The 27,584-nt window shown below is 36.0% G+C and overlaps 1 protein-coding gene across 1 annotated transcript; it reads right to left on the reverse strand.

The window, feature by feature from the left end:
• LOC127837199 (serine/threonine-protein kinase Nek7-like) lies at window positions 1-27,584 on the reverse strand. The gene is made up of 9 exons (XM_052364122.1): window positions 27,303-27,584; window positions 26,258-26,436; window positions 19,525-19,587; window positions 17,049-17,159; window positions 15,946-16,162; window positions 13,633-13,727; window positions 10,546-10,659; window positions 4,093-4,194; window positions 1-1,923 (listed from the first exon to the last, which is right to left on the reverse strand). The coding sequence occupies exons 2-9, from the start codon at window positions 26,429-26,431 to the stop codon at window positions 1,630-1,632; spliced, it is 1,170 nt and encodes a 389-aa protein (XP_052220082.1). The 5' UTR covers window positions 26,432-26,436; window positions 27,303-27,584; the 3' UTR covers window positions 1-1,629.

The raw sequence follows: 27,584 nt of genomic DNA on the forward strand, positions 1-27,584 counted from the left end.
TGAACAAGGAAAATTGGAACGTCAAAAAATTTGCACCATCATGTTATGCGCACAATGAAATTAATGAGTAAAATACTAATTTGTGAGAAAATTTACAAGAAGACCTTTACAAGACGGGCCAAGATAGCTTCAAAGCTAAAATTTATGGCCCTACCATCCAGGTATCCAGGTATCATCACTGATCAAACAATTACACAATCTTTTATCAACAAGTGTAAAAAGCACAATTGATTTTCATTGAAATATTCATAATAAATAAACTTTTTTTTTTTTTATACTAAAATTACCATATTTTGAAAGAAAAGAGAAGGTATTTTTCTTTTTTTAAACAGCAGTTTTTAAAAAGTGACCCACAATTGTAATCCCAATTCTTAAATTTGTCTTGTATAATGTTGGAGAGACAAGTGATTGAGTATCCTAAAAGTGGAAGACAAAAATCTTCAGTTTAAGTGAGCATACACTTTTTGGTGTAATATTTTTGTGCCCGAGTTCATGCAACAATAATTTATAAATAGTTTTTAAGTAAAAATAAACATTAAGGGAGTTCGTGGAATTTGATAGCCCAAACATGTATAAACCTATCCTTTTTTATACTGTATATTAAAGTTCATAAGTTGTATATAAAAACAGATATAAATTTCAAAGACTGTCACATAAAATAGAATAGCTCTGACCTGTCAAGATGCCAAATGAAGCCAAAGAGTCCTATCATATTGTACAATACGCAAGTCCATGTCTATCATTTTATTACACAAAAACAGAAACAAACCAGGTTTTGGCCAATGGAAATAAAGGTTAGAACCAGGTCCAGAAGTCTTAAACATTGGCAACATAGGAAGCAGCCCTGTTAGACAGTGACTTATTTAACCAACACAACAGAAAGTACAAGGCTTTTAACTAGCTCCTACCAATATGCATTCAACATGCTAAAACATCCCCTATTATGCTTTGACACTGGGCTTGAAGCCCGGCCATTGCGCCAGATAACTATTACATGTACTTATAAAAAATCTAATCATTATAACAAGTAACTTTCGTGAATTAGTCATGCAGCCATTAAGAGACGTTTTCATATGGATCTTGTTCTGGGAAAACTGGGATAAATTCATGTGCGTAAAATGTTGTTACAGATTAGCCTGTGAAGTCAGCACAGGCTAATCTGGGTTGACACCTTATGCCTTATCTGAAATGTCTTCATTTTCTCCTAAGAAATGACTTCTTTTCAATAAAAAATATCATAAAATAGGAACTGCACAGGCTAATCTGGGAGGACACTTTGCCAACACACATTCAGCCCAATTTCCTAAAAGGAGGCTTATTGCAAGTAAGATTTGTAAAAGTCATGCAGCCAGGAAAAAACAACATTTTCACGATGTGCACAGCCAACAGACGCCACAAACATTATCCGTCGCTCCTAGCAGGGCCTTTTTTTTGTTTCTTGGAGAAAAAATGGTGATTTTTAACAAAAAGTCAAATTTTTACAATATTGCAAATTTCACTACTCAGATTTTCGCAACTTTGGAAAATATGCAACGATTTGTTTCACATTTTTGAAATGTTTACTACTAATTTTTTTACAAATTGAGGGGCAAGAGGCTGCTTCACAAAGATGGCAAAAAGAAGCCCTGCTTATAACATCTGTTTATTCTCAGCCGTGCCCTGCTTCTGGAGCATTTGCTGCTGCAACAACGCCTGCTGCTGTTGCTGCTGGTACTGTGGTTGCTGCTGAAGCTGATACTGCTGCTGAAACAGCATTTGTTGCTGCTGTGGGGAGAGCTGCTGTGCCCCCACTATCTGGATGTTGCCTTGCTGCACCAGCAGCTGGTGCTGCTGCTCGGGGGAAAGCTGCTGAAAGTGGCGCTGCTGCTGCTGTTGCAACTGTTGTTGCTGCTGCATGTGTAGCTGATGTTGTTGAGCCTGACCCTTTGAATGAGAAGTGAACAAATAAAATGGAGAAAATCTGTTCAAGAAGAGCTTCATATACATATCCATTTAAACAATTTAATTACAAATTATCCCCCTTTTTTAGTCCTTTTTAACCATCGATTTTAAAAATACAAATATGTTTAAACTACAAAAAAATACTATCAAATCAATGAATACAACACAGGCATCAAGAGCTGAACAAGTGGGCTCCTCCAGTTTTAAGCTCAGGGGCAAAACATGAATAATCTTTATAAACGAAAACAATCCTATGTCATATACCAAATAGCAATTCTGTGTGCTTTATGGTTTCAGAGATGTAACAAAGCTATTTAATTCAATATGATCCATGTCAATTGTCATCTTTACATTCCCTAGACCCCTAGGGTGGGATCTTTTCTGACCCCAGGTGTATGTTTTGAACAAACTTACTTAGTAGAGGACCACTAGAAGATATTACACAACAAATAATGATCCACTGACACTTGTGATATGTGATACAATGTTTCATGTATTTAATTTACAAGTGTATATACATCTAGCAACCCCAGCAATGTGGCAAGTTTCTATCCAAAGGGCATGATTTTAAATTTAGTAGACAACCAATATAACATGTTAAACACCAAATGATAAACCCTTGTTAAAATATCACAACCCTGGGACCCCTGGCTTCAGAGATTGTAAGTTACATACATGTCACCACAAGTCCATGGAAAATGTTGACTCCAGGGCCATGATTTCAACAAACCTAGATAGAAAAGACCACCACTAGACAATAGTACACACAAATATCAAACCAGTGACCCTTGCAGTTATAGAAAAGATTGTTCAATTAAAAAAAAAAAAAGATCAACTTTTAGATCTGGTGAACTTCACATGCAGCAAACCAAAACGCTTTGAACAACTTAGAAAGAGGGTCACCCAAAAAACATTTTTCTCAAGTTTCATTCAAATCTGCTTCCTGGTTAAGGAACAGATGTCCTTTAAATTAAAAGTTTACACACTGCTTAAATTTGACAATGCCTGACCCACTACAGACCAAAGGAAGTCCCAAAACTCATACTGTGTGTTTCAGCTATATCCGTTTTATACTGAAAACTGATAAGTCCAGGCTGATTCCTGGTGTATGTATGGGTCAATTCAACAGACCAATTCCCAAAGCAAATTTAAAACAAGGGACAAAATTGTCACAAAACCAGGTTTTCATTGTGAAAAAAAAATCTGATAAAGGGAGAAAACTCAAACTGAACTTTTGAAATGACCAAAAAAAATTAACCCCCTTTGTAAGTTTTTTTTTTTTTTTTAAAATCTATTTTTAGTCGTGGCGACCTTGACATTGGAGATATTGACGTGATTCTTTCGTGGGACACACCGTCCCATGATGGTGAACAAATGTGCCAAATGATTTTAAAATCTCACAATGAATGACATAGTTATGGCCAGGACAAGCTCATTTATGGCCATTTTTGACCTTTGAACTCAAAGTGTGACCTTGACCTTGGAGATATCGACGTAATTATTTCGCGCGACACACCGTCCAATGATGGTGAACAAATGTGCCAAATGATTTTAAAATCTGACGATGAACGACATAGTTATGGCTCGGACAAGCTCATTTATGGCCATTTTTGACCTTTGAACTCAAAGTGTGACCTTGATCTTGGAGATATCGACGTAATTATTTCGCGCGACACACCGTCCAATGATGATGAACAAATGTGCCAAATGATTTTAAATTCTGACAATGAACAACATAGTTATGGCCCGGACAAGCTTATTCCGCCAGCCCGCCAGCCTGCAGCCAGCCAGCCCGCCAGCCAGCCCGCCAGCCAGCCAGCCCGCCCGCATTCGCCAATCTAATAACCAGTTTTTTCCTTCGGAAAACCTGGTTAAAAAATCCAGATTGAAAAGAAATCCTGATTCAGAACAAAATAAATATATGTTAGTGTCTAATGATTATTACATCTCAATTTTATTTCAATTATATCCAATAAAGTATATAACTATAATATATATAATTTTTTCTTATAAGTTACATAATAATAAAGAATTATTAACTATATTAAATCAGTTCCCAAATCAGTGGATTTTTTGCATGAAAAACTTCCAAATTCCGAAATTCGCATTTTTCTCTAGATGGCCCCTAAAAGAGCCTGCAGTCCAAGTTACCTGGAAGTGAGCATGCATCTCCTGGGCCACATGGTATACATAGGAGATATCGGGCCGCTGCTCAGGTATAGGGTTGATACACATGGCCACCAGCTTACGCAGCTGCAAATACATATATATATATATGGTATACATAGGAGATATCGGGCCGCTGCTCAGGTATAGGGTTGATACACATGGCCACCAGCTTACCCAGCTGCAAATACATATATATATATATGGTATACATAGGAGATATCGGGCCGCTGCTCAGGTATAGGGTTGATACACATTGCCACCAGCTTACGCAGCTGCAAATACATATATATATGGTATACATAGGAGATATCGGGCCGCTGCTCAGGTATAGGGTTGATACACATTGCCACCAGCTTACCCAGCTGCAAATATATATTGGCAATGCTCTGTGAAAAGGGTGTTTAATGAATGTGTGTAAAGTGTTGTCCCAGTTAAGCCTGTGCAGTCTGCACAGGCTAATCAGGGATGACACTTTCTGCTTTTATGGTATTTTTTATTTACAAAAAGTCTATTGTTTGCAAAAATCCAATTTTGGCAGAAAGTGATGTCCCTGATTAGCCTTTGCAGACTGCACAGACTAATCTAAGACTACACTTTACGATCACATGCATTAAACCCCCTTTACACAGAGCAAGGCTCATATCCGGGGGCAGTAGAGAAATAAGGGCTTAATGCATGTGCTTAAATTGTCACCTCAGATCAGTCTGTGTGGACTGCATAAGCTTACTGTGAAACCATTATTAATCGTCAGACATTAATTTTCGTGTATATCGTCAGTCGACCGATTGACGAATTCAAGATCCTAACGAACAATTATGTCCCATATTTGAATAATTTAAGACTGAATTACCAAAGGTATGAGGCACTAAAAACCAACGTAATCCACGCTTACATACTCCATCTGTTACGTAATCACGATAAATCTGGTTTTGCAACAAAAGGGTGTAGATTACACAGTGTACTTAACTGACACGTGACATTGCTCTAAAACGCGAGAGCAGTACAGCTGTTTCGACTGCGTTGACTTCGTTAAGGTTGAATAATAATGATTAGCATTAATTGTTAACAACTTTATTGTGTGTATAGTGTTTTTCAGTGTTGTTGCAGATTATACAGCCTCTACGCAGCGGATCCGGATCAACGACAATAAACGAAATTAAAAGATGATGATGTGTGATCAACATCTGACTTATATACATTCTCCGCATTGATTACAAATAAATGCAAAACATATTAATTTGTGTTTGTTGTTTGCGTTTAACTACAATACAGGACTGGTGTAAAAATAGCTTGTGCTTTGTTTAAGGGCTATTGATCTTTTAATCATTTACAGCTTTTACAGGTTGTACGATACATGTACATGTTTCAAATCATTGTTACTTGTTGCAATTGAAAACGTAACAGGTAAAGAGAAATTAGCAATTATGACCAATAGTTCCATCCAAACATAGGGTAATTGTTAACAGAAATTCACTTTTATTTTTGCGTGATTTTCAGGAAATCCCCGGAAAGCACGTTTTTTGAAAGGCTGACAATGATGCAATAAAGCACTGCTTTGTATCCTATTGCATTCAATCTAATTTAAACTCACTCATCCACTGGTTGTTACAATTAAATCTGAACTGTGCCCTAAGAAACCGCTGTCCTATAATGCACTGTTAATTTTACACTTCCGAAAATTATTGTACTAATTTGCGCCGATAAAGGTAAGATTGTTATTAGTTTGGCCATGATAATAAATGAATAAGACCAATTGACAACTGGCTTCACTGTTTCAAACACTCGTTAACGGTTATTCGGTCACACTAATGTGCTTATCATAATAATGATACTAATACACTAATGGGGACAAATTACTTATCACCTGATAACAAAAGACTCTTTCCCCACTATGATTTATCACAACAGCGATATATTTCGGACATGTTTTGCAAACAAATCTGATATTGACTGAAGCATTTTATATTTTTTTCAAAGTCAGTAATTGGCGAATTTAAGTGCTGACAAAACGTCATTTTTAAAAAAATGACAAAATTTGCTGCTGGCGAAAATAAATGGTTTCACAGTACTGGGATGACACTTTATGCACATGCATTCAGCCCTGTTTTCCCACTTTGCAACTCATATGGGGGCAGACAAAAACTACTGTTGTGCTTTTTAAAAAAACAACAGTTTATTATGAATTACTTTTAAGTATGATTCACTTTTCAAGCTTTTTGGAAAAACCATTGTCTTTTTCCTGTATACATGTACATAGTTATTTACCCAATATCACAAACGTACTGGTCAATTGCCTTAAGGGATTCATCTGCCAGATTTTTTTAATTTAATGCAGTTTTAAAAAAAAAGTCTTCAGATAAGCGAAAAACAGATGAATTCAGGTAAAATGGCATTGCAAAACAATCTGTCCAAAAATTTAGAGTAATTAATTATAGTAGGAAACCTGTAAGTCTGACAAAGAGTCCTGCAAAATAATTATTTTGGCTAAAAACGGGTGTGTCCTAAAGTTACGAGTGACCAAAAACTAAGATTAATTACAATATTGACATTTTGTCTGACTATGCTTGGCAAAGGTATGGCAATTTACAATTACCAAGTGAACATATCTTTGCTAACAAAGGACGTAAGCTCCACTCTAGGAAAACAGGGCTTAATCAATGTGCATAAAGTGTAGTCCCAGATTAGCCAGACTAGTCAGGGATGACACTTTCTCTTTTTGTGAAACTTTTCAAATAAAGAAAGTCTCTTCTAATAGAAAGCCCAGTTAAGGCGGATAACTACATCGTTGATTAGCCTGTGCAGACTTCGAATGATAATCTGGGACAAAAATTTACACACATGCATTACATCCTGTTTGCCCAGAGCTTGGATTATGCATTTTCTTCTCACAAAGACTGCTCAATCGTTCAGAAAGACAATATTTCATTGTACATACATGCAACAATATTTTGACACCAGATTGCTTCATTCTTTGTGTCATTGTTGCATACTTTGATGCAATAACTGACTCAATGGCAATCAGTTATTTGCTATAAATGAAGGAAGGCAAGCCTTACTAAGGTTTTTCTCGACTTGATGCATCTCAAGATTCATATTGTTCATACGTATGTGCTTACAGTACATGATTTTTGGTGACATATCTACTGGTCCCTTATTCAGACTCATTCCCGAAGCAAAATGTTAACTGAGGAGCTGCGCCATGAGCGCATGATACGCCCGTCGTTCGCCAATGAAGTAGTAAGGTAATAAATAACCCTTTGAATCATTTTTTTACTTCAGTTTATTTGTATTTGAATACATGGTTTATTTTATAAGTACATGAGCATGGAGCGCCGTCTCCTTGACATTCATACCATATCTTTTTTTGAGTATATGTATGCATTTCTTTAGAGGATATGGAGTTGAAGTAAACCTGTTATAGATATTTTGACCAATAATAAAAGAGAAATGTAGATGGGTAAGTGGTAGTGTACAATCGGAATAGAAAAAAGCTCACCTTAACTCTGGAACGACAATTCAGAATTCCGTCAAAAACGAAAGGGGATCAGGGTTTATCAATATTAAGATTGTGTTGAAATTTGAAAAAAATCCATCGAAGGATATTTGAGCTACAGTAGGACATTCAATGAAATCACGAAATTTTGACGAACAAAGTCCCATAACTCTGGAACGACAATTCAGAATTCCGTCAAAAACGAAAGGGGATCAGGGTTTATCAATATTAAGATTGTGTTAAAATTTGAAGAAAATCTGTCAAAGGATATTTGACGTAGCGTACGACATTAACAGACGGACGGACGGACGGACAGACGGACGGACGGACAGACGGACGGACGGACAGACGCGGGGTATACCATAATACGTCCCGTCATAGACGGACGTATAAAAATCAATCCAAATTTGAAAAAAGATCACAATTTGAAAAACAAGAGGGCCAAGATGGCCCTAGTTCGCATATCTGAGAGGAGTCGGTTCATTCAATCTTTACCAAACGTCAAACTTGACCTAGATATTGTCCAGACAAACATCCTGGTCAAGTTTCATCATTATTGAACCAAAACTTTGGCATATGGAGTGTTTTTGTTTTTGTAAGATTTGACCTGGTGACCTATATTTTGAGTTGACCAAACATCAAACTTAGCTTACAAAAATAAATTTATGACCAAGATTCATAAAATCTGAAACAAAATTGTGACCTCTAGAGTGCTTACAATGATTTTGTATAATATGATGAAAATTTGGACAATCTAAGGGCAATAATTATGGCATAATTTATGTGATATATATATAAAACCAATCTTTGTACCAAGTTTTATGATGATTGGGCAAAAATTGTGACTTCTAGAGTGTTCACAAGCTTTTTTTACTATATAAATATAAGAAAAATGCCCCCCCCCCCCCCCCCTGGCTGCCATGTTATTCAACTGACCGGAACCATTTTCGAACTCAACTCTCATATCAAGGAAACAAATGTTCTGACCAAATTTCATGAAAATTGGACCGAAAATGTGACTTCTAGAGTGTTCACATGTTTTCACTATATACATATAGAGAAAAATGCCCCCCGCCCACTGGCGGCCATGTGTTGTCACCAATCTGGACCATTTTCGAACTCGTCCGAGATATCAATGAAACCAATGTTTTGACAAACTTTCATGATGATTGGGCCAAAATTGTGAACTCTAGAGTGTTTACAAGGTTTCTATATAGCCAAATAAGGAAAACTGCCCCCCCCGGCAGCCATGTTATTCAACTGACCGGAACCATTTTGGAACTCAACTCTCATATCAAGATAACAAATGTTCTGACCAAATTTCATGAAAATTGGGCAAAAAATGTGACTTCTAGAGTGTTCACATGTTTTCACTATATACATATAGACAAAAAATGCCCCGCCCACTGGCGGCCATGTTTTTTCCACCGATCTGTACCATTTTCGAACTCATCCGATATATCAATAAAACCAATGTTTTGACCAACTTTCATGATGATTGGACAAAAATTGTGACTTCAAGAGTGTTTACAAGGTTTCTCTATAGCCAAATAAGGAAAACTGCCCCACCCGTCGGCAGCCATGTTTTTCAACTGACCGGAACCATTTTTGAACTCAACTCTCATATCAAGGAAACAAATGTTCTGACCAAATTTCATGAAAACTGGGCAACAAATGTGACTTCTAGAGTGTTCACATGTTTTCACTATATACATATAGAGAAAAATGCCCCGCCCACTGGCGGCCATGTTTTGTCACCAATCTGGACCATTTTCAAACTCGACCGAGATATCAATAAAACCAATGTTTTGGCAAAAATTGTGACTTCTAGAGTGTTTACAAGGTTCCTCTATAGCCCATAATAAGGAAAACTGCCCCCCCCGGCAGCCATGTTATTCAACTGACCGGAACCATTTTTGAACTCAACTCTAAAATCAAGGAAACAAATGTTCAAACCAAGTTTCATGAAAATTGGGCCAAAAATGTGACTTCTAAAGTGTTCACATGTTTTCACTATATACATATAGAAAATGCCCCGCCCACTGGCGGCCATGTTTTTTCACCGTTCTGGACCATTTTCGAACTCGTCTGAGATATCAATAAAACCAATGTTTTGACAAACTTTCATGATGATTGGGCAAAAATTGTGACTTCTAGAGTGTTTACAAGGTTTCTCTATAGCCAAATAATGAAAAGTGCCCCACCCCCGGCAGCCATGTTATTCAACTGACCGGAACCATTTTCACACTCAACTCTCATATCAAGGAAACAAATGTTCTGACCAAATTTCATGAAAATTGGACCAAAAATGTGACTTCTAGAGTGTTCACATGTTTCACAAAATACATATAGAAAAAAATGCCCCGCCCACTGGCGGCCATGTTTTTTCACCGATCTGGACCATTTTCAAACTCGTCCGAGATATCAATAAAACCAATGTTTTGACCAACTTTCATGATGATTGGGCAAAAATTGTGACTTCTAGAGTGTTTACAAGGTTTCTTTATAGCCAAATAAGGAAAACTGCCCCGCCCACTGGCGGCCATGTTTTTCAATGGACCGTGGAACCACTTTTGAACTCGACCAACATATCATCAAGGCAAACATTTTGACAAAGTTACATGAAGTTTGGGCATGAAATGTGACTTCTACAGTGTTTACAAGGTTTTTCTTTTTTTTGACCTAGTGACCTAGTTTTTGACCCAGCATGACCCAGTTTCGAACTTGATCGAGAAATCATTGGGAAAAATCTTCTGACCAAGTTTCATGAAGATTGGACATGAAATGTGGCCTCTAGAGTGTTTACAAACCAAATGTGGCCGACGGACGGACGAAAGACGGACAAAGACCAGTCACAAAAGCTCACCTGAGCAATCAGGTGAGCTAAAAATCTTCCCTTTTATGGCCAGGAAAAGGTGTGCAGCCCTTCAAACAACACTCACCTGATCAGAGTAAACATCGGAGGGCAGGGGCGGGTAATCACACTTGTCTATCTTCTGACACAGAGAGTACAGGTTCATCTTGTCTCCGTAGAAAGGGGACTGAAGGGCCGCCATCTGAAATAGGGTCAAATTATGTTTAATATCATCGTGTTCTGAGAAAACAGGGCTTAATGCATGTGCGTAAAGTCAAAGTGTTGTCCCAGATTAGACTGTGCACATGCTAATCACTGACGACACTTTCCGCTTTTATGACATTTTTTATTAAAATGAAGTCTCTTCTTAGCAAAAATACAATTTTGGCATAAAGTGTTGTCCCTGATTAGCCTGTGCAGACTGCACAGGCTAATATGGGACAACACTTAACACACATGCATTATGCCCAGTTTTCTCAGAACGTGACTCATATTATGAGCCTCCCTCTGGCAATACAGGCTTTAATGGCCATGTTGGTAAAATGTTGTCCCAGTTACAGGCTTTAATGGCCATGTTGGTAAAATGTTGTCCCAGTTACAGGCTTTAATGGCCATGTTGGTAAAATGTTGTCCCAGTTACAGGCTTTAATGGCCATGTTGGTAAAATGTTGTCCCAGTTACAGGCTTTAATGGCCATGTTGGTAAAAGGTTGTCCCAGTTACAGGCTTTAATGGCCATGTTGATAAAATGTTGTCCCAGTTACAGGCTTTAAAGGCCATGTTGGTAAAATGTTGTCCCAGTTACAGGCTTTAATGGCCATATTGGTAAAATGTTGTCCCAGTTACAGGCTTTAATGGCCATGTTGGTAAAATGTTGTCCCAGTTACAGGCTTTAATGGCCATGTTGGTAAAATGTTGTCCCAGTTACAGGCTTTAATGGCCATGTTGGTAAAATGTTGTCCCAGTTACAGGCTTTAATGGCCATGTTGGTAAAATGTTGTCCCAGTTACAGGCTTTAATGGCCATGTTGGTAAAATGTTGTCCCAGTTACAGGCTTTAATGGCCATGTTGGTAAAATGTTGTCCCAGTTACAGGCTTTAATGGCCATGTTGGTAAAATGTTGTCCCAGTTACAGGCTTTAATGGCCATGTTGGTAAAATGTTGTCCCAGTTACAGGCTTTAATGGCCATGTTGGTAAAATGTTGTCCCAGTTAGTGAGTTACTCCCAGTCTGTTCATGTTTTATGCTGTTTTAATGGCCATGTTGGTAAAATGTTGTCCCAGTTACTCCCAGTCTGTTCATGTTTAATGCTGTTTTAATGGCCATGTTGGTAAAATGTTGTCCCAATTACTCTCAGTCTGTTCATGTTGTATGCTGTTGGCTACTCATCAGTATCTAAGGGTTGGAAATGAAGCCTTGAAAACTTGAATCTAGCAAGAAAGGTCTTTAATTAAATATAACTTTCTAAGGGACAACAAATGCGTCCAAATACGTATCTAAGTGGTAAAGGGTTCAAGTGTGTTTTAAATGTGAGACTTATATGTCAACCGCCATTTAGCAGACCTTGTTTTAACACAATAAAGATAACAAAGATTTTTTTGCAGTTGAGTCAGAAAAAAATGGAAATGTTGTTTAAACTTGAGCTGTCCAAAAAAAATAAATTGGATGTTCACATCGTCAGAATGACAACAGCTGATTTGGTGATATAAATAGTTATATGCCCCAATTCATTTGATTAATGTTAAAATGTTATATCAACATCATACAAATAAAATAAAAACAGTTTGGTTATGGTGTGATAACGCTCATGAATATCATTATTGAAAACAGACAATTTACCTGTTTCAAATTTTGCAACATTGAATGTTTTAACTTCATTGTTAACTGAAAATGAATACTTCTATTCATATCATACAAAACAAATACTTATTAAATACTATGTACTAAAGATCTCTGGAAATTTTATGTTTAATTTTCTATTAAACAATAGTGAAATACGTCTCATAATTAAAAGTATATTTGAACTAACTGATTCACTTTTACTTGATAAATAACAATAACATTTGACAAATTTTTGGAAATGCAGTTTTTGAATTACTAATCAATAGCTGTTCAGTATTTAACCCTTTGCATGCTGGGAAATTTGTCGTCTGCTAAAATGTCGTCTGCTGAATTTCTAAAATTAGCATTTTCTTCGATTGTTTTCAAAGAATACTATCAGAATAGCAAACAGTTAGGATCCAGATGAGACGCCACATTCTGTGGCGTCTCATCTGGATCCAAACTGTTTGCAAAGGCCTTCAAAATTCGGTTCCCGCACTGAAAGGGTTAATACACTATGTACATAAACTTTTTAGTATTTTCAACAACAGATTGGGATACTCTGTATAAGGAGTAGAAAGAACTGAATTAATCTAAACTACCTATTTGAAAACATTCTAATTTAAATATCAGTAGGTACTGTACTTCCTATATGAAAATATACTCACAGTGCATAATAAGGTCTATATCTGCACACTTACTAGAATTCAATTACAGTTTACTACATATATCCGGGAATTTCAGCTTATTGTAAAAAACATGCATGGCTTATAATTGCATTGTTTCCATACCGTGATACGTGTACACATGTTAATTTAAATCACACAAATAGACTTTCTGAAAATTTTAAATATACACTACAAATGAAAATTTAAAAAAATGCATTAATGAACAAATAAAATCTTTAAGCGAACAAATGTATAAGTTGGCAAACAGTTAAATTGTTAATTACAGTGGCCTGAAATTCCTGGGTATTTGTTGTTTATGATGGTAATAACAGTTAGACAACAGAAAACAAATTGAACTATACAAAATCTATTGCAATAATTGTGTTCAATAATTCAAAGACAAGTGGATACAAATTGTGCTGCTTTTTGGGAAAACTGGGCTCAATGCATGTGCATAAAATGTTACACCAGATAAGTCTGTGCAGTCAACACAGGCTAGTAAGGGATGATACTTTCCTGGTGTATGATATGTTTCGTTTAAAAGATGTCTCTTCATGACAAAATCCAATTTGAACAGAAAGTAACGTCCAAGGTTAGCATGTGCAAATGGCACAGGCTAATCTTGGACGACATTTTACGTACCTGCATCAAGTCCCATTTTATGTGAACAAGGCACGCTAACTTTACCTCATAGAGAAGACACCCCAGTGACCAGATATCGGACTTGAAGTTGTATCCGTTCTCATGGATCCTTTCAGGGGACATGTAGTAAGGAGTGCCAACTGAAAACCATATGTCACATTAGCAGCGTTGAACCCTTTCTCACTCTGATGTAAAGCTCAAATGGTTGTATGCAACCAGTTAAAAACAAGAACAGCCTGCGAGTTATTTGCAGACTGTTCAGGTTAAATGCTGTTTGCTGTTCAGCAGTATCTTAACTCTGTACATACTACAGAAAATTTTGAGCTTAATGAGTCTATTACAAATCTTCTCAACATCATTTTAACAATCATTTAAAAGCGCAACCATTCCAAGGGTAATATCTACAATAAAAGTCTTGATAAAGTTTCTACCTTTTTACATCGAGTACCTGAACTTTTTATTGAATGCTATCAACATTTGATAGTTGTGTTTCTTAAATTGTTTGGCATCCTGATCACACTCAAATTTAAGACTGCTCTTGTATTATTAGTAGCAGAGGTTTCTGACCATTGTGGTTGATTAACTGTAAGTAAATATATAAACATTTTACTATTATGTTGCAGGAAAAAATCATAAAGAATAAGACATATGTAAAAAGAGCATTTACATGTATGCCTACAGAATGGTAATCTGATCCAAAACTCAGCTCATGTCAAATAAACCTTTTAATGGCTAAAGGGTGTCAATTGTTCCAAATTTAAAATCCAGAAAAGTAGGCAGGGGGGTTTGGGGACGCCGGTCCCCAACGGTGATAAAGGGCAGTACCCCCCTCGCGCCCTCTTTAATTGTACTATTTTATTATATAGTCTTTCGATTTGCAATGTCTGGTGAATACTATGCTTAATAATATAAATCAGACCGTCATATAACCACACGCGTACATTCGATTCTATCTTTGTTTATTTAAAACATCAAACATAAATTAAATAGAAAAATGCTGTATTCAAAACTAAATCTGAATAATGTCTGTGTTTTGCACATAAAATAAAATGTGCATACCATTTGAATACCGAAAAATGAAAACCATTTACCTACCAAATACTAAATCAATATATAATTTGGTTAACACATCGCTTTACAATATGATATTGAAATGCTTTAATTTGCTTATCGATCACTTAGAATATTTCACGATGGACAACATGTGCATTGTTTTGTTGCAATTGGGAAGCAGCCGAAAATTGGCTGTAATTTTGAGCAAAAAAATCACTGCAAATGATTGCGCTTTCAAACAAATTTTACCCTACCCCACCCCCACAAAAAATATCTAATTGGATTTACATTGATCTCAAAAGAGACCCTGGTAGGCTGAAATCCAGATTTCCGAAATAATCTGGATAATGGACGCCCCTGATGGGCTGAATTTGACATTTGACATTTGACCACTAAGTATAACCTTAACCTATCAGGTTATGAGCCAGGTGGTAAACGCCACAGTCTTTCCTTTTAAGGTCCTCAAACTTGGTAAATTCCCCAAAAATTGCATGTGAATGACAAAGTTACAGACTGCACAAGCTGTTTAAGGGCCAAATTAAATCTTTGAACTCTTAAACCCACCTTGACCTTTGTGGAACCAAAACTTATTTTACATGCAGCATGTCTTCTTGTTATGTATTGCATTTGTTCCAAGTTTTTAAAATCCATCAATATATGTACACTGTATGGCAAGGCTATGGCTGAGAAAGAAAACCTTTGAGGTATGGAGACAAATATTACAACCGAAATGTCTTATGATTGCAGATTTGTGTTATTTAACACCAAAATCAATCAATTAATGGCAAAGTTATGGCTGAGACATGACATTGTGCAAAAACGTGAAGACTGACAGTGCAACTTCTATGCACTTCCTACTTTAAAGAGTTAAAAAACACAAATTTAACGCAGACACAAACAACAGACGACTGATCATTGTTTGATTGTCATTGAAAACTGATGATGACAGCAATTGTTATTTTTTGTTCCCTCAAATGTTGGGCTGAAATTCTTCCAAAATGACAAGCTCAAAAAAGTATATGTATTACTCCCAAATGACTGCCTAAAATTCCCAATCAAAGGTTTCAAATATTTATATATATATATATATTGTAAAAAAAAATGCATCATTCATTAGTAAATATATTTTTGAAAACACTTATTCTAAATTTGTGAGCATTTGTTGGCAAAGAAAAACAAGAATTTCCCAATGTATGTATGTATGTATGTATGTATTCCCAATATTTTTTCAAACAACGCTATTTTTCCCAATATTAAGTGCCCCAACCCCATTTCTAAAATGGTGAACAAAAAAACAACCTGTACCTAGTGAGTGTGCGGCCGTTGTCTTGGAGCTGAAGAATCTGCCCAGCCCCAGGTCACCAAGCTTCACTACGCCCTGGGCTGTGATAAACACGTTCGCAGGCTTGATGTCGCGGTGCATGATGCGCCTAGAGTGCATGTGGTTGAGCGCGCTGCAGATCTGTATGAAGTACTTCCAGATCGTCTTCTCGGGAATCATGCGTGTCTGCCGCTTGAAGTGCTTGAAGAGTTGGCAAAGGTATTACAGATAACCTCAAAAATGAATAACAATATAAATACATCCAGCATATTAAGAATGTTCACAGTCAAAGCATACTATATAAGGATTTGTATTATTATATACATATGCACCGCAGTTTGGCAAATCAGGGCTTGATGCACGTGCATAAATTGTCCTCCCAGAGGGCAACACTTTAGCCTAGACAAGATTTGTTTTTAGTAGAGACCTCTTTAAAATGAAATATTTGATATAAGTGGACAGTGGCTAATCTGGGAACACACTTTTCGCACATGGATTAAGTCTGGATTTGCCAAAAGGAGGCTCAAATAAGGAAATACAGCATTGTTTGCACGTACACAGTCAAAACATACCATGACTCTGACAATTAAACATTGACACATACATTTTATAAGCATTTCATACATTCTTACTTTTAAATCCAAAAAATGTAAATTACATCCATATCATATTCTGTTTAAGACTTTCTACAATTAACTCAAATACATACATAATTGTTAACGATTGTTGCAGAGTATTTAAGAAATCTGTTTTACTGGAATATAGTCTTAAAAATTCGTAAGTCACCCTCAGCCACCAATTTTATAAACACCAAATAATCATGAGCCTCATACTGTGAAAACTGGGTTAAATGCATTTGCTTAAAATGTTGTCCCAGATTAGCCTGTGCAGTTTGAACAAGCTAACCAGGAACGTTTTTCCAACTAGACTGGATTTTTGTAACAAAAAGACGTCATTAAACAAAAATACATAAAAGCATAGTGTTGTACATAATTAGCCTGTGCACACTGCACAGGCTAATCTGGGACAATCCTTTACAGACATGCATTAAGTGTCATTATCCCACAGCACAGCTCATATTTTTAACCTTGATCATCCGTGAAAGATCCCCAGCGTCCGCTAGCTCCAAGACGATGTTCAGCTCATTGTCTTCAATGAATGACTCCAGATACTTGATCACATTGGGATGGTTCAGTTGCTGCCAACAGAACATGGTCAGACACGCATTAAAACTTGCTGGGAACAGAACCTGGTAAGACACGCATTAAAACTTGCTGGGAACAAAACATGGTCAGACTAAATTAAAACTTGCTGTAAACAGAACATGGTCAGACACGCATTAAAACTTGCTGGAAACAGAGCATGATCAGACATGCATTAAAACTTCATGTGAACAGAACATGGTCAGACACACATTAAAACTTGCTGGGAACAGAACATAGTCCGACACGCATACAAACTTAATGTGAAAGGACATGGCTGGACATGCATTAAAACTTTCTGTAAACAGACATGGTCAGACATGGATTAAAACTTAATGTGAAAGGACATTGTCAGACATGGATTCAAACTTAATGTGAATGGACATGGTCAGACACGCATTAAAACTTGCTCTGAACAGAACATGGTCAGACACGCATTTAAACTTGCTCTGAACAGAACATGGTCAGACACGCATTAAAACTTGCTGTATACAAGACATGGTGACTTAAAATGAGTCTTGCTCTGTGAAAAGGGAGTTAAATGCATGTGTGTACAATCTCCACCCAGATTGGCACAGGGATAACACTTTCTGCTGATATGATAATGTTTGTTTAAAGAAAGTCTCATCATAGCAACAATTCAGTAAAGGTGGAAAGTGACGTCCCTGATTAACCTGTGTGGACTGCACAGGCTAATTTGGGACGACACTTTATGCAAATGCATTGAAACCACTTATCACAGAGTCAGGCTCATAATGATCAAATTTGAGTTGATGTTAACAGAACAATAAACATAGTTGGCATGAATTAACATGTACAACAAATGAATTTTCTGGGTCTTGTTTTCTTCTTTCTAATAAAAGCCCCTTGAACATGTTCATAAATATACTTGACCACATTTGGGGTTTTAAGTTGATGTTCACAAAACATTGTCAGACATCGGTTAGAACTAACTCATATTGGAGTGACAGTGAGGTTGCTGTGAAGGTAACATGGTTGATATCAATAAGAGCTTTATCTAATCCAGATCTTGAGGCCTTGATCACATTGGGATGGTTAAGTTACTATTCATAGAACATTGTCAGACTTGCATTAGAACAAATGAAAGTTCAGGTATTTTTTTCACCTTTCTAATAAAGACCCATTCTTTTTTTAACGAAATGTCTTTTGAGTGCTGCAATTTCTCCATAGTTTTGCATTTTAAAATGGAAAATTTCTTTCATTTCCTCAGTTTTGTTCATAAATAACTCCCCAAAATAGAACATGTCCTTTCACCAAATGAAGATAAAGTATGCATTTGGAAGATCAAGTTGCTGTAAACCAAACATGGCAAGTTGAACACCAACAATACTTCAATAAAGCCCATTTTATTTGTATCATGGGAGTTGACTTCTACATGTACAAGGTGCTCAGTGATATGGATATGTATGTACATGTATGGCACTAATTTCGTATTCAAGCCTTACTCCAAACTTGTAAATAATTTAAAGGCATAGGAAAGTACCTTGAGAAATGAACAAGTACTACTTTGTATATATATCATTTATGCATGACAAAACTATGTTATTTGCCAATCCAATTACCAAGGGGCACAAGAAATAACCAAAGAAAATTAAAAGTATTGCAATTCCTTACTTTTAATACCCTACTTTGATTTTATTCTTATTTGTCAAATATTATTATAATTTGTAAACTTTGTAAATGGTCACATCTAAATACATCATAACCATAAACAAAATGTTAACATCATTTTCTTGTTCTGACACAGATGGGGTAATCATGTGATAGTTGAAATGGCAATGTCCATGCAGAGACAGGAATTTTTGCTGTTTTATAACTTTATGTATGGTTAAATGACCCCCACTTTCAAGCCATATCAGTAAAAAGGTGATTAGTGTCTATTTTCATTTTGTAATAAAAGTTGCCCTATGTCTCTACTTTACTCCCCGCAATTTTTTTTGTGGAGCAGCATTTATGTCATCCTGCTAAGAAAGTTTGCAGCAAGTAAAGCCCAGATAAACAGAGAATATTTATACGAAATAAACGCAAGTAACTTTCTTGCCAATAAGGCTGGAAAGTGAGCAGCATTTAAAAAACTAATACAATTAATAAAGGGTATAAAATATCAAAAAATACCTGCCTTATCATGAAGATAGCCATCTTATCACATAAATTTACAACGATATGCACTTATTTTTTTTAAATCTGTCACTTTCTCAAAATTAAACATAATTTCTCCCTCTGTCACATGCTGAGACATAATAAATCTGTGAAATATCTCCAGGGACCTTGTGCCCATTACTGTAGTCACTTTAACAACATGTTTTTCTTTGCTATTCATTTACATGTACTAGAAATTACCTTCAGGAGATCTATTTCTTTCTTGCAGTCTTGTCTGGCCTTAGCATCCATCATTTCAAAGATCTGGAAAGATGACGCAATAATTTGTAATACGATTGAGTCACGAATTTATTCCTTAAGAATAAAATCAATTTACAATTAACACAAAAGATAATTTAATTTGAATCCAAAAACTGCCTTTAGAATTGCAAAAACCAGCATAACGCTTATCCCATTCTTCCCTAGAATGAACAAAAAAGTATGCAGCTATTTTTTTAGCGCAATTGGGAAAAGTACAGGTACCAAGCAAAAAATTGGGAAAATTAAGCGCAAAAAACACTGAAATTGGGGAAATTCGCTTTGTGAAGTCTTCATATTGGTAAATTAGTGTATCGGTATTTGATTTTTTGCTCCCAAATTGGTAACTAAATGTTGTCAAGTTGTCAATATAATATTGACTTAGGTTCAAGCCATAGAGCAGCATAGGGAAACTAACTTAATGTTGCATTTTATTTAGGCCTAAATTAAAATTAAGTTTGTTTGCCCTTTACCGACCGACCCACTGTTTACCCCCCGACCCAAAAAATTTTGTTACGATTCGACCTGAAAACGTATTTGTTCTTTATTTTTGTTTTTTTCATCGATCATAAAAGAGCCGAATGCAATATTTATTTGTGCATGTATTAATATCCCTGTCAATTCTTATTGCCCCTGACCGATCTAGGTCGCTTTCGGCGGTGTTCCGTGAAAATGGCCGAACGACATCATACTTACCTATTGGTTCGCGAAAGTAGTCGGACATATACGAGTTTACGCTCGTTGCACATGTTGTTAACGTGATCCAAGATGGCGGACAATAAAAAGAAATAACGATGCTCAGCGATGACAAATAACTATCGAATTTACGACGGACATCATATAATTAGTATGGATTAATGAAAACAGCGTGTCATTTTACGATGGAGCATACGTTTAAGATACAAATAAAACTCTTTTTTTTTTGGAAATGTATGAACTGAATGTCACAGAAAAAGTGTTTGAAAATTGGAATGCAGTCTACTTGCAAAGATAAATACATCTAACAGTTACAGGATTATCGTTCGAAAATGCATAATAAAAGACAAACATGATTTGATTAATATGCAAGTGGATCTGTGTTTAATCAGATTCATGTGCATATTCTGCTTTAATATGTTTGCCACTCTAAACAGTTTACTGTAATGGCATGTTAGTGAAATGGATATTTAAAGGTAAACTTATTTAATATATTAATGTCTCTTAGCTAAATACATCGACAACACTCAAGCATATATGTTTAAAACGTTAATATATCCACAAACTGAAACTAAAACGCTTAATTTATTTCCCCAAATCAAGTTTTCATGCTCATGTTAGTTGCAATAATACAACTCCCAGCTATTGACCCTCTGAGCTGTACGTATGTACTCATAAAAGCTCAGAGCATTCAAGAAAAACTAATGCTTATGTTCAGTTTGTCCTTCCGTGAATTTACTTTGCCATGCCAAGACTATGCACTAACCGGTCAAACACTTAAAACTGAGGTCTGTAAAAATTTCAACTGGCCTGTGAATTGTTTCTCCTGGTAGGCTAGTCTGGCCTGTAAAATGTGACGGTCTTTCGCCATGTCTGAATTTTTCCATTAAAGGCTTTGGGCTGTCTTTTTACACTCCTTCAATGCTTGTTGCATGCTGATTAAGCCCAATTTAAGGGAAAGGTCTAAGTTAAAAATAAAAGCTGTCTGGCAGTTAAATAATGACAAATGCATTTTAGCAATTAACATCATATAATGAACACATACTTGATGTAATAACACACAAGCATGCATTTGATATTAATATATGCAAGAAAAAGCAAACAAGATAATTTTAAGCCACATAGGGCTTCGTACACTGCAACAGTGCTTTAATAACAGTGTTTTAAATATTCATAGACTATTACTTAGTGTATTAAAAATATTATTTCTCAAATAAAATAAAATAATTTTCCTGCCTACCTACCCACCTGTAAAATTTAAGGTCGGTAAAGGGCAAACCAACAATAGTTTAATTGTGGCCTTATTTAACAAGAAATGTTTGTCGGAAACACTATGTCCCCTTCTGCGCCGCTTTGAAATATATTTTTGTTGACCTTTGACCTTGAAGGATGACCTTGACCTTCCACCACTAAAAATGTGCAGCTTCATGAGAACGCCGCTTTGAAAAAAAGTGTTTTTTTTAACCTTTGACCTTGAAGAATGACCTTGACCTTGAAGGATGACCTTGACCTTGAATTTCCACCACTCAAAATGTGCAGCTTCACGAGAACGCCACTTTGAAAACAATTTTTTTTCCTTTGACCTTGAAGGATGACCTTGACCTTGAAGGATGACATTGACCTTGAACTTGCACCACTCAAAATGTGCAGCTTCATGAGAACGCCACTTTGAACAAATTTAAACAAAATTGACTTTTGACCTTGAAGGATGACCTGGACCTTGAACTTCCAACACTCAAAATGTGCAGCTTCATGAGAACGCAGCTTTGAATTTTTTTTATTTTTTTTTACCTTTGACCTTGAATGATGACCTTAACGGATGACCTTGACCTTCCACCACTCAAATGTGCAGCTTTATGAGAACGAAGCTTTAATTTTTTTTATTTTTGTTCACCTTTGACCTTGAAGGATGACCTTGACCTTAAAGGATGACCTTGACATTAAACTTAAACCACTCAAAATGTGCAGCTTCATGAGAACACCACTTTGAATTTATTTTATTTTTTTATCCTTAACCTTGAAGGATGACCTTGACCTTGAAGGATGACCTTTACCTTGAATTTCCACCACTCAAAATGTGCAGCTTCATGAGATACACATGCATGCCAAATATCAAATTGCTATCTTCAATATTGAAAAATGTGTTTGTCAGAAACACTATGTCCCCTTCTGCGTGGCTTTGAATTATTATTTATTTTTTTGACCTTTGACCTTGAAGGATGACCTTGACCTTTCACCACTCAAAATGTGCGGCTCCATGAGATACACATGCATGCCAAATATCAAGTTGGTATCTTCAATATTGCCGAAGTATTCATAAAATGAGCGATTTTGGCCACATATACCTGACCTCTGACCTTGAATGATGACCTTGACCTTTCACCACTCAAAATGTGCTGCTCCATGAGATACACATGCATGCCAAATATCAAATTGGTATCTTCAATATTGCCAAAGTATTCATAAAATGAGTGATTTTGGCCACATATACCTGACCTCTGACCTTGAAGGATGACCTTGACCTTTCACCACTCAAAATGTGCGGCTCCATGAGATACACATGCATGCCAAATATCAAGTTGGTATCTTCAATATTGCCAAAGTATTCATAAAATGAGTGATTTTGGCCACATATACCTGACCACTGACCTTGAAGGATGACCTTGACCTTTCACCACTCAAAATGTGCAGCTCCATGAGATACATAAAAAAAACTTGAATTGGAATTTTTTGACAGTAATTGGGAAATTTGCAGTTTTTTCCTAATTGGGAAAATGCCGTTTTTTGGTACTTTATGAAGAAGGTTAGGAAAAAAATTGCTGGTGTGAGACTTTTAACAATTACTACATATATAACAACCTTGATCATGAAACGGCATGACAGATCCACTCCATCTTCACAGCGTCTCAATGCCCTTAACATTCCATGAAAGTTGAAGGAAAATCATTGAAAAGGTAGAGTATGGACACATAAAATTAAGGCTCAAAACTTTGACCTTGAAAAATTTCCTTGACCTTGGGCAGGCGTGACTGTCTAATAAGCAGTCTCCTCTCAATCACCTAAACATTGAAGCCAATTCACGAATATCCTCAAAAAAGCGGACATGAGGGTAAAACCGTTAATCTTTAGAATTCAACCCTGACATTGAACAGGCATTTTGTGATAATGCCCTCAGCATTAAAGGCAAGTTTCATTAATTTGCGTAAAGAGTATAGGGAACATGGAGCAGCAAAGAAAGTGTTACAGAGAGAAAGACTGAATGAATGACCAAGGACATTCCCATATAAGCCCCCTACCCCCTTGAGACAGGGGATACAACATGGACACCCACTCCTGGATTTATGACATTTAAAAGGACCTTTTCATGTTTTGGCTTAATGACAAAATTAAAACAAGAAACCGTCGGAGACGGGTGATGCTCCCCAAAGGTTTTTTTGTCACAATATTGCACTATATATTCAGATAAAAGGAAACGTCTTGAGGGGCATAACTTTGGGCAAAATAATACGATGGATGTTTAGCAACTTCAAAATTTCAAAGGGCCATAACTCCCCTAATAAATCATCTAATCAGAACCCACAAATAACATGTGCATCTCCTCAAGGTAGTTAAGCTTCCCATAAAGCTTCATTAAATTCCAGTCAGTAGTTGGGGTACAAGAATTGCACTATATGAACAGTTAATGGAAAATTTCAAAGGGCCATAACTCTATGAAAAATCATCCGACCAGAACCGCCGGATAATATGCACATCTCCTCTTGGTAGTGAAGCTTCCCATAAAGTTTAATTGAATTCTGGTCAATAATTGCTGAGAAATAGCCCGGACAAAAATTGTGCACGGACGGACAGACACACGGACAGACGAAGCGGCGACTATATGCTCCCCCCAAATATTTAGGGGGAGCATAAAAAATTGTTTCAGATTTGGACATTTTTGCTCAAACTTATGATATTTGTGTGGAAACAGTTATACTGCAGGGGATTTTTTTACTAAGAAAGTGACGCCGATATTCGGCGTCTTCCCCTACCAGAATTTTCCCCCTAAAAATACCATTTCCCCTCCAAAAATATAATTTTTCACCAAAATATAATATTTTACCCTCAAAGAAATGTTTTTTTTCTTTTGGGAAGTCGACACTTATCCAATTTGTACCATGTACAACGATCTCGCTCTCTCTCTCTCCCGACGAACACTCAAATCTGGGAATCCCAGTGATTCTATATATAGCTCTTAAATTACGTCATGGAAACCGGGCAACTTATCGTATTAATCATGTGACTATTTTACTGGATTCCGGTCTTGCGCGAGAAAGGTGTTTCGTCAATTTATTACTGGAAACCAGTCGAATTTTCATCCGGGTTATGTGAAAGCCAGATATAAACGTTAAAACAGAAAAAAAGTCTCACAATTGGCGTTCATACACGAACAAAATAAAACGTTCCGACTCGGAAATTATTAATTGCGTGGACACATTTGTTAAGAATGAATCATCAAAAACCGTTGAAACCCAGCAGGATTGGAGGTACATGTAATCAACATCGATTAATACTGTCGGATTATTGTGAAAATGAAAGTAGACAATCGGCAGCTGCCGCACCTTTCCCTTCCAATGATGTAGCAGATCTAGATCGTCAACCCATTCATCATGAAATTGAAATCACAATATTGACATCGTTATCCGGCCCCAGTTGAAAACATTTCCCATTATTAGATCTACCCCTGCAACTTTATTTAGGACTTTGACTTTAATATCATACGTGTTCATGTGTTTAAGAACAAAAAGGTCAGAGACATGCCTCTTTTTCTAAAAAAAAAAAAAAAATGAAGTCTGTAGGTGAGTTATAGACATTTTTTATTTTTTCCCCAAATATGTCTCTTTCGCGCTCGATTTTCCCCTTTTACCCAGCGTCTTCCCCTTTTTATTTTTTTAAAAACCCTGTACTGAACATTAACCATGTTCTAAAATATCCATTATATGCATTTTTTGATGATTTAAAAACCTGAAACTTATAAAAAGTGACAATGCAATCAATTAAATAATTTAGAGAGTTCTGTTGTTTTTGTTATATTTTGTGATACCAAGAGAATTGCTTATATAAAGTTTAAAATACAGCACTCATTGTATCAGCATGGATGGCCGAGTGGTCTCAGATAATGAGTGATAGACTTTTACTCCAGGGGTCAGATCAAGACCAGTTGAGGGCTACTTTTTTTCTTTCTTTAATTTTATTTTTGTTTTTTTTACTGGAGCTTTTTAGATCCAATGTTTACATTTATCAATATAAAGCATTAAATGGCATCAGGCTTTTTCCGCCCTATGCCACGGGTCCGAAATTCGGCCCAATTCCCAATGCAAATCTGGTTGTTTTTTCCCAATTGAAAAAAAAAATCCCAATTAAAAAAAAAAAAAAAAATTTTTTTTTTTTTACCCTTAAAATATATAAGTTGACCTGATCCGGTTTAGAAAATAGAAAGTATTGCATAATTAAATTATCTGTTGCCTTGAATTTGTTTTAAAAACTGTAAAATATGTTAATTTTTTTAAGACTTTCCTTATTTTGCTCAAAATCCAGCACTTTGCGCGATTTTTTTCACCTCAAAAAAGGCCAAGCCTTTTCCCAAAATTCAGATTAAAAAACCTGCACTTATCACACATGTTCATAATATTTTGTAAAATTTTAATAATAAGTTTTCCAAATAGTCATTGTTTACCAGGTAACGGCTTCTTTGAAATATAAGAAACACTATTTACATGCGATAATTTTTCCCAATTGAGCCAATTTTGCGATTATTTTTTTTCCCAAATTGGGGGTTTTCACGACGCGAAATTCCCAAAATTCCAGTGTGGCGTTTTCTCAAAATGGAGCGGAAAAAGCCTGGGCATACTTCAATACACACCAAAATCTGTAAAAAAGTCCCTTTAAGAAGTTGCTGTACTATTTGGCATGTTTTTTTACACAACCTAAACATGTACAGTACCTGTACTTTCTTTAGAGCAAGAACACTGCCAGTTGCTTTGCAGATGACCCTGTAAACCTCTGAAAACTGGCCTTTGCCAATTTTCTTATCGATGATGAATGCATCCAGTGTACCATACATACTGCTGCTCTCTGATTGGTCCCCTGCATCTGCCTCCATTGTCATGTCAGCCATGGTGACTTAAAATCAAAAGGAGATATCGAAATAAGTGAAAGATTTTCCATGCTCATATGTACTTCATGCACACACCCAGTTAAATAGATGCCAAAATTGGTTCATTGTATCATTCCAACCCATGCGAAAGACAGAAAAAAACTCACAGGACATGAGGGCTGATAACTTAAAACTTATCATTACGGCATTCACAGTGTTTAGCAATTCTAAATACATTTAGATTCAAACCAGTAAAATTCAATTCAATCAATCAAAAACTTTTGTGTCACCTATGTCATCATGCAAGGTGCAATATTTGACTGGTTCTAAGAATTACAATTAGAGCTGTTTTTTAGTCATTGGCAAAGATAGCAAGTTTGACGGGTTTGTAAAGACTTAAGTCCTTTTTAATTTTGTCTGTATTTTTTTTTTAAATATTCATAGTGTTGTTTTCATGTTAAACCAACACAAAATTTTACAGAATTTTTTTCTGTTCCTGGAAAAGAGGACAGAACTTTTCGTGAATTATACCAGACCTCTGCAAATTTTATTGGAAATCTCACAAGTCCGACATCTTTCCCATGGGTTGTCAGTTAGATTAAGTTAAGACGTGTTCAATAAAAAAAACATTTACTTGAATTGTTATATTAAATTAAAATAGGTCTTGGTGATGGCTCAAAAAGACATTTATGTGTAAACATGATATAAAACTCATTAGTTTGCATAACTATGACATTGCAAGAGAACAAAAACCTTAAATCAGAAAAAAAAACTAGGATTTTCCAAAAAATCTTATCAATTAACTCTTTCATTATAGATCTAGTTATTCTCCAAATGAATAGAAACAATATTGTAAAATAAACGATTGGTTCAAAGGAAACTGTCCACTTACCTAGACCAGACTGGAGCAACGTCAGATTACTCCTTGCAAAATTAATAAATTGCCTAATTGGTTTATTGATCAACACCCAATAGAGTTTAATTGATGTGTGCTACTTATTTACAAATGAAAGCATCCAGTTTATCTACATAACTAATCTATTGAATGATATTTGTATATGCTTATGCTATATATAAGTCGCTTGGTATGGCTTTTCGTTGCAATTTAATTTGATTTTAATCCAAAAATTAAAAACATTGCGAAAAATCCGGAACTGAGTTTGCGCATGCGTTG

The sequence above is a fragment of the Dreissena polymorpha genome, chromosome 7, assembly GCF_020536995.1.
Source record: "Dreissena polymorpha isolate Duluth1 chromosome 7, UMN_Dpol_1.0, whole genome shotgun sequence".
NCBI classification, from domain to species: Eukaryota; Metazoa; Mollusca; class Bivalvia; order Myida; family Dreissenidae; genus Dreissena; species Dreissena polymorpha.

Coding starts and splice junctions, on each gene's coding strand:
- LOC127837199 (XM_052364122.1), bottom strand. CDS start 26,431: ATGGCTGACATGACAATGGAGGCAGATGCAGGGGACCAATCAGAGAGC. Junction 13,728..15,945: donor AACGGCCGCACACTCACTAG/GTACAGGTTGTT, acceptor TATGGTTTTCAG/TTGGCACTCCTTACTACATG. Junction 1,924..4,092: donor AGATGCATGCTCACTTCCAG/GTAACTTGGACT, acceptor TCTCATTCAAAG/GGTCAGGCTCAACAACATCA.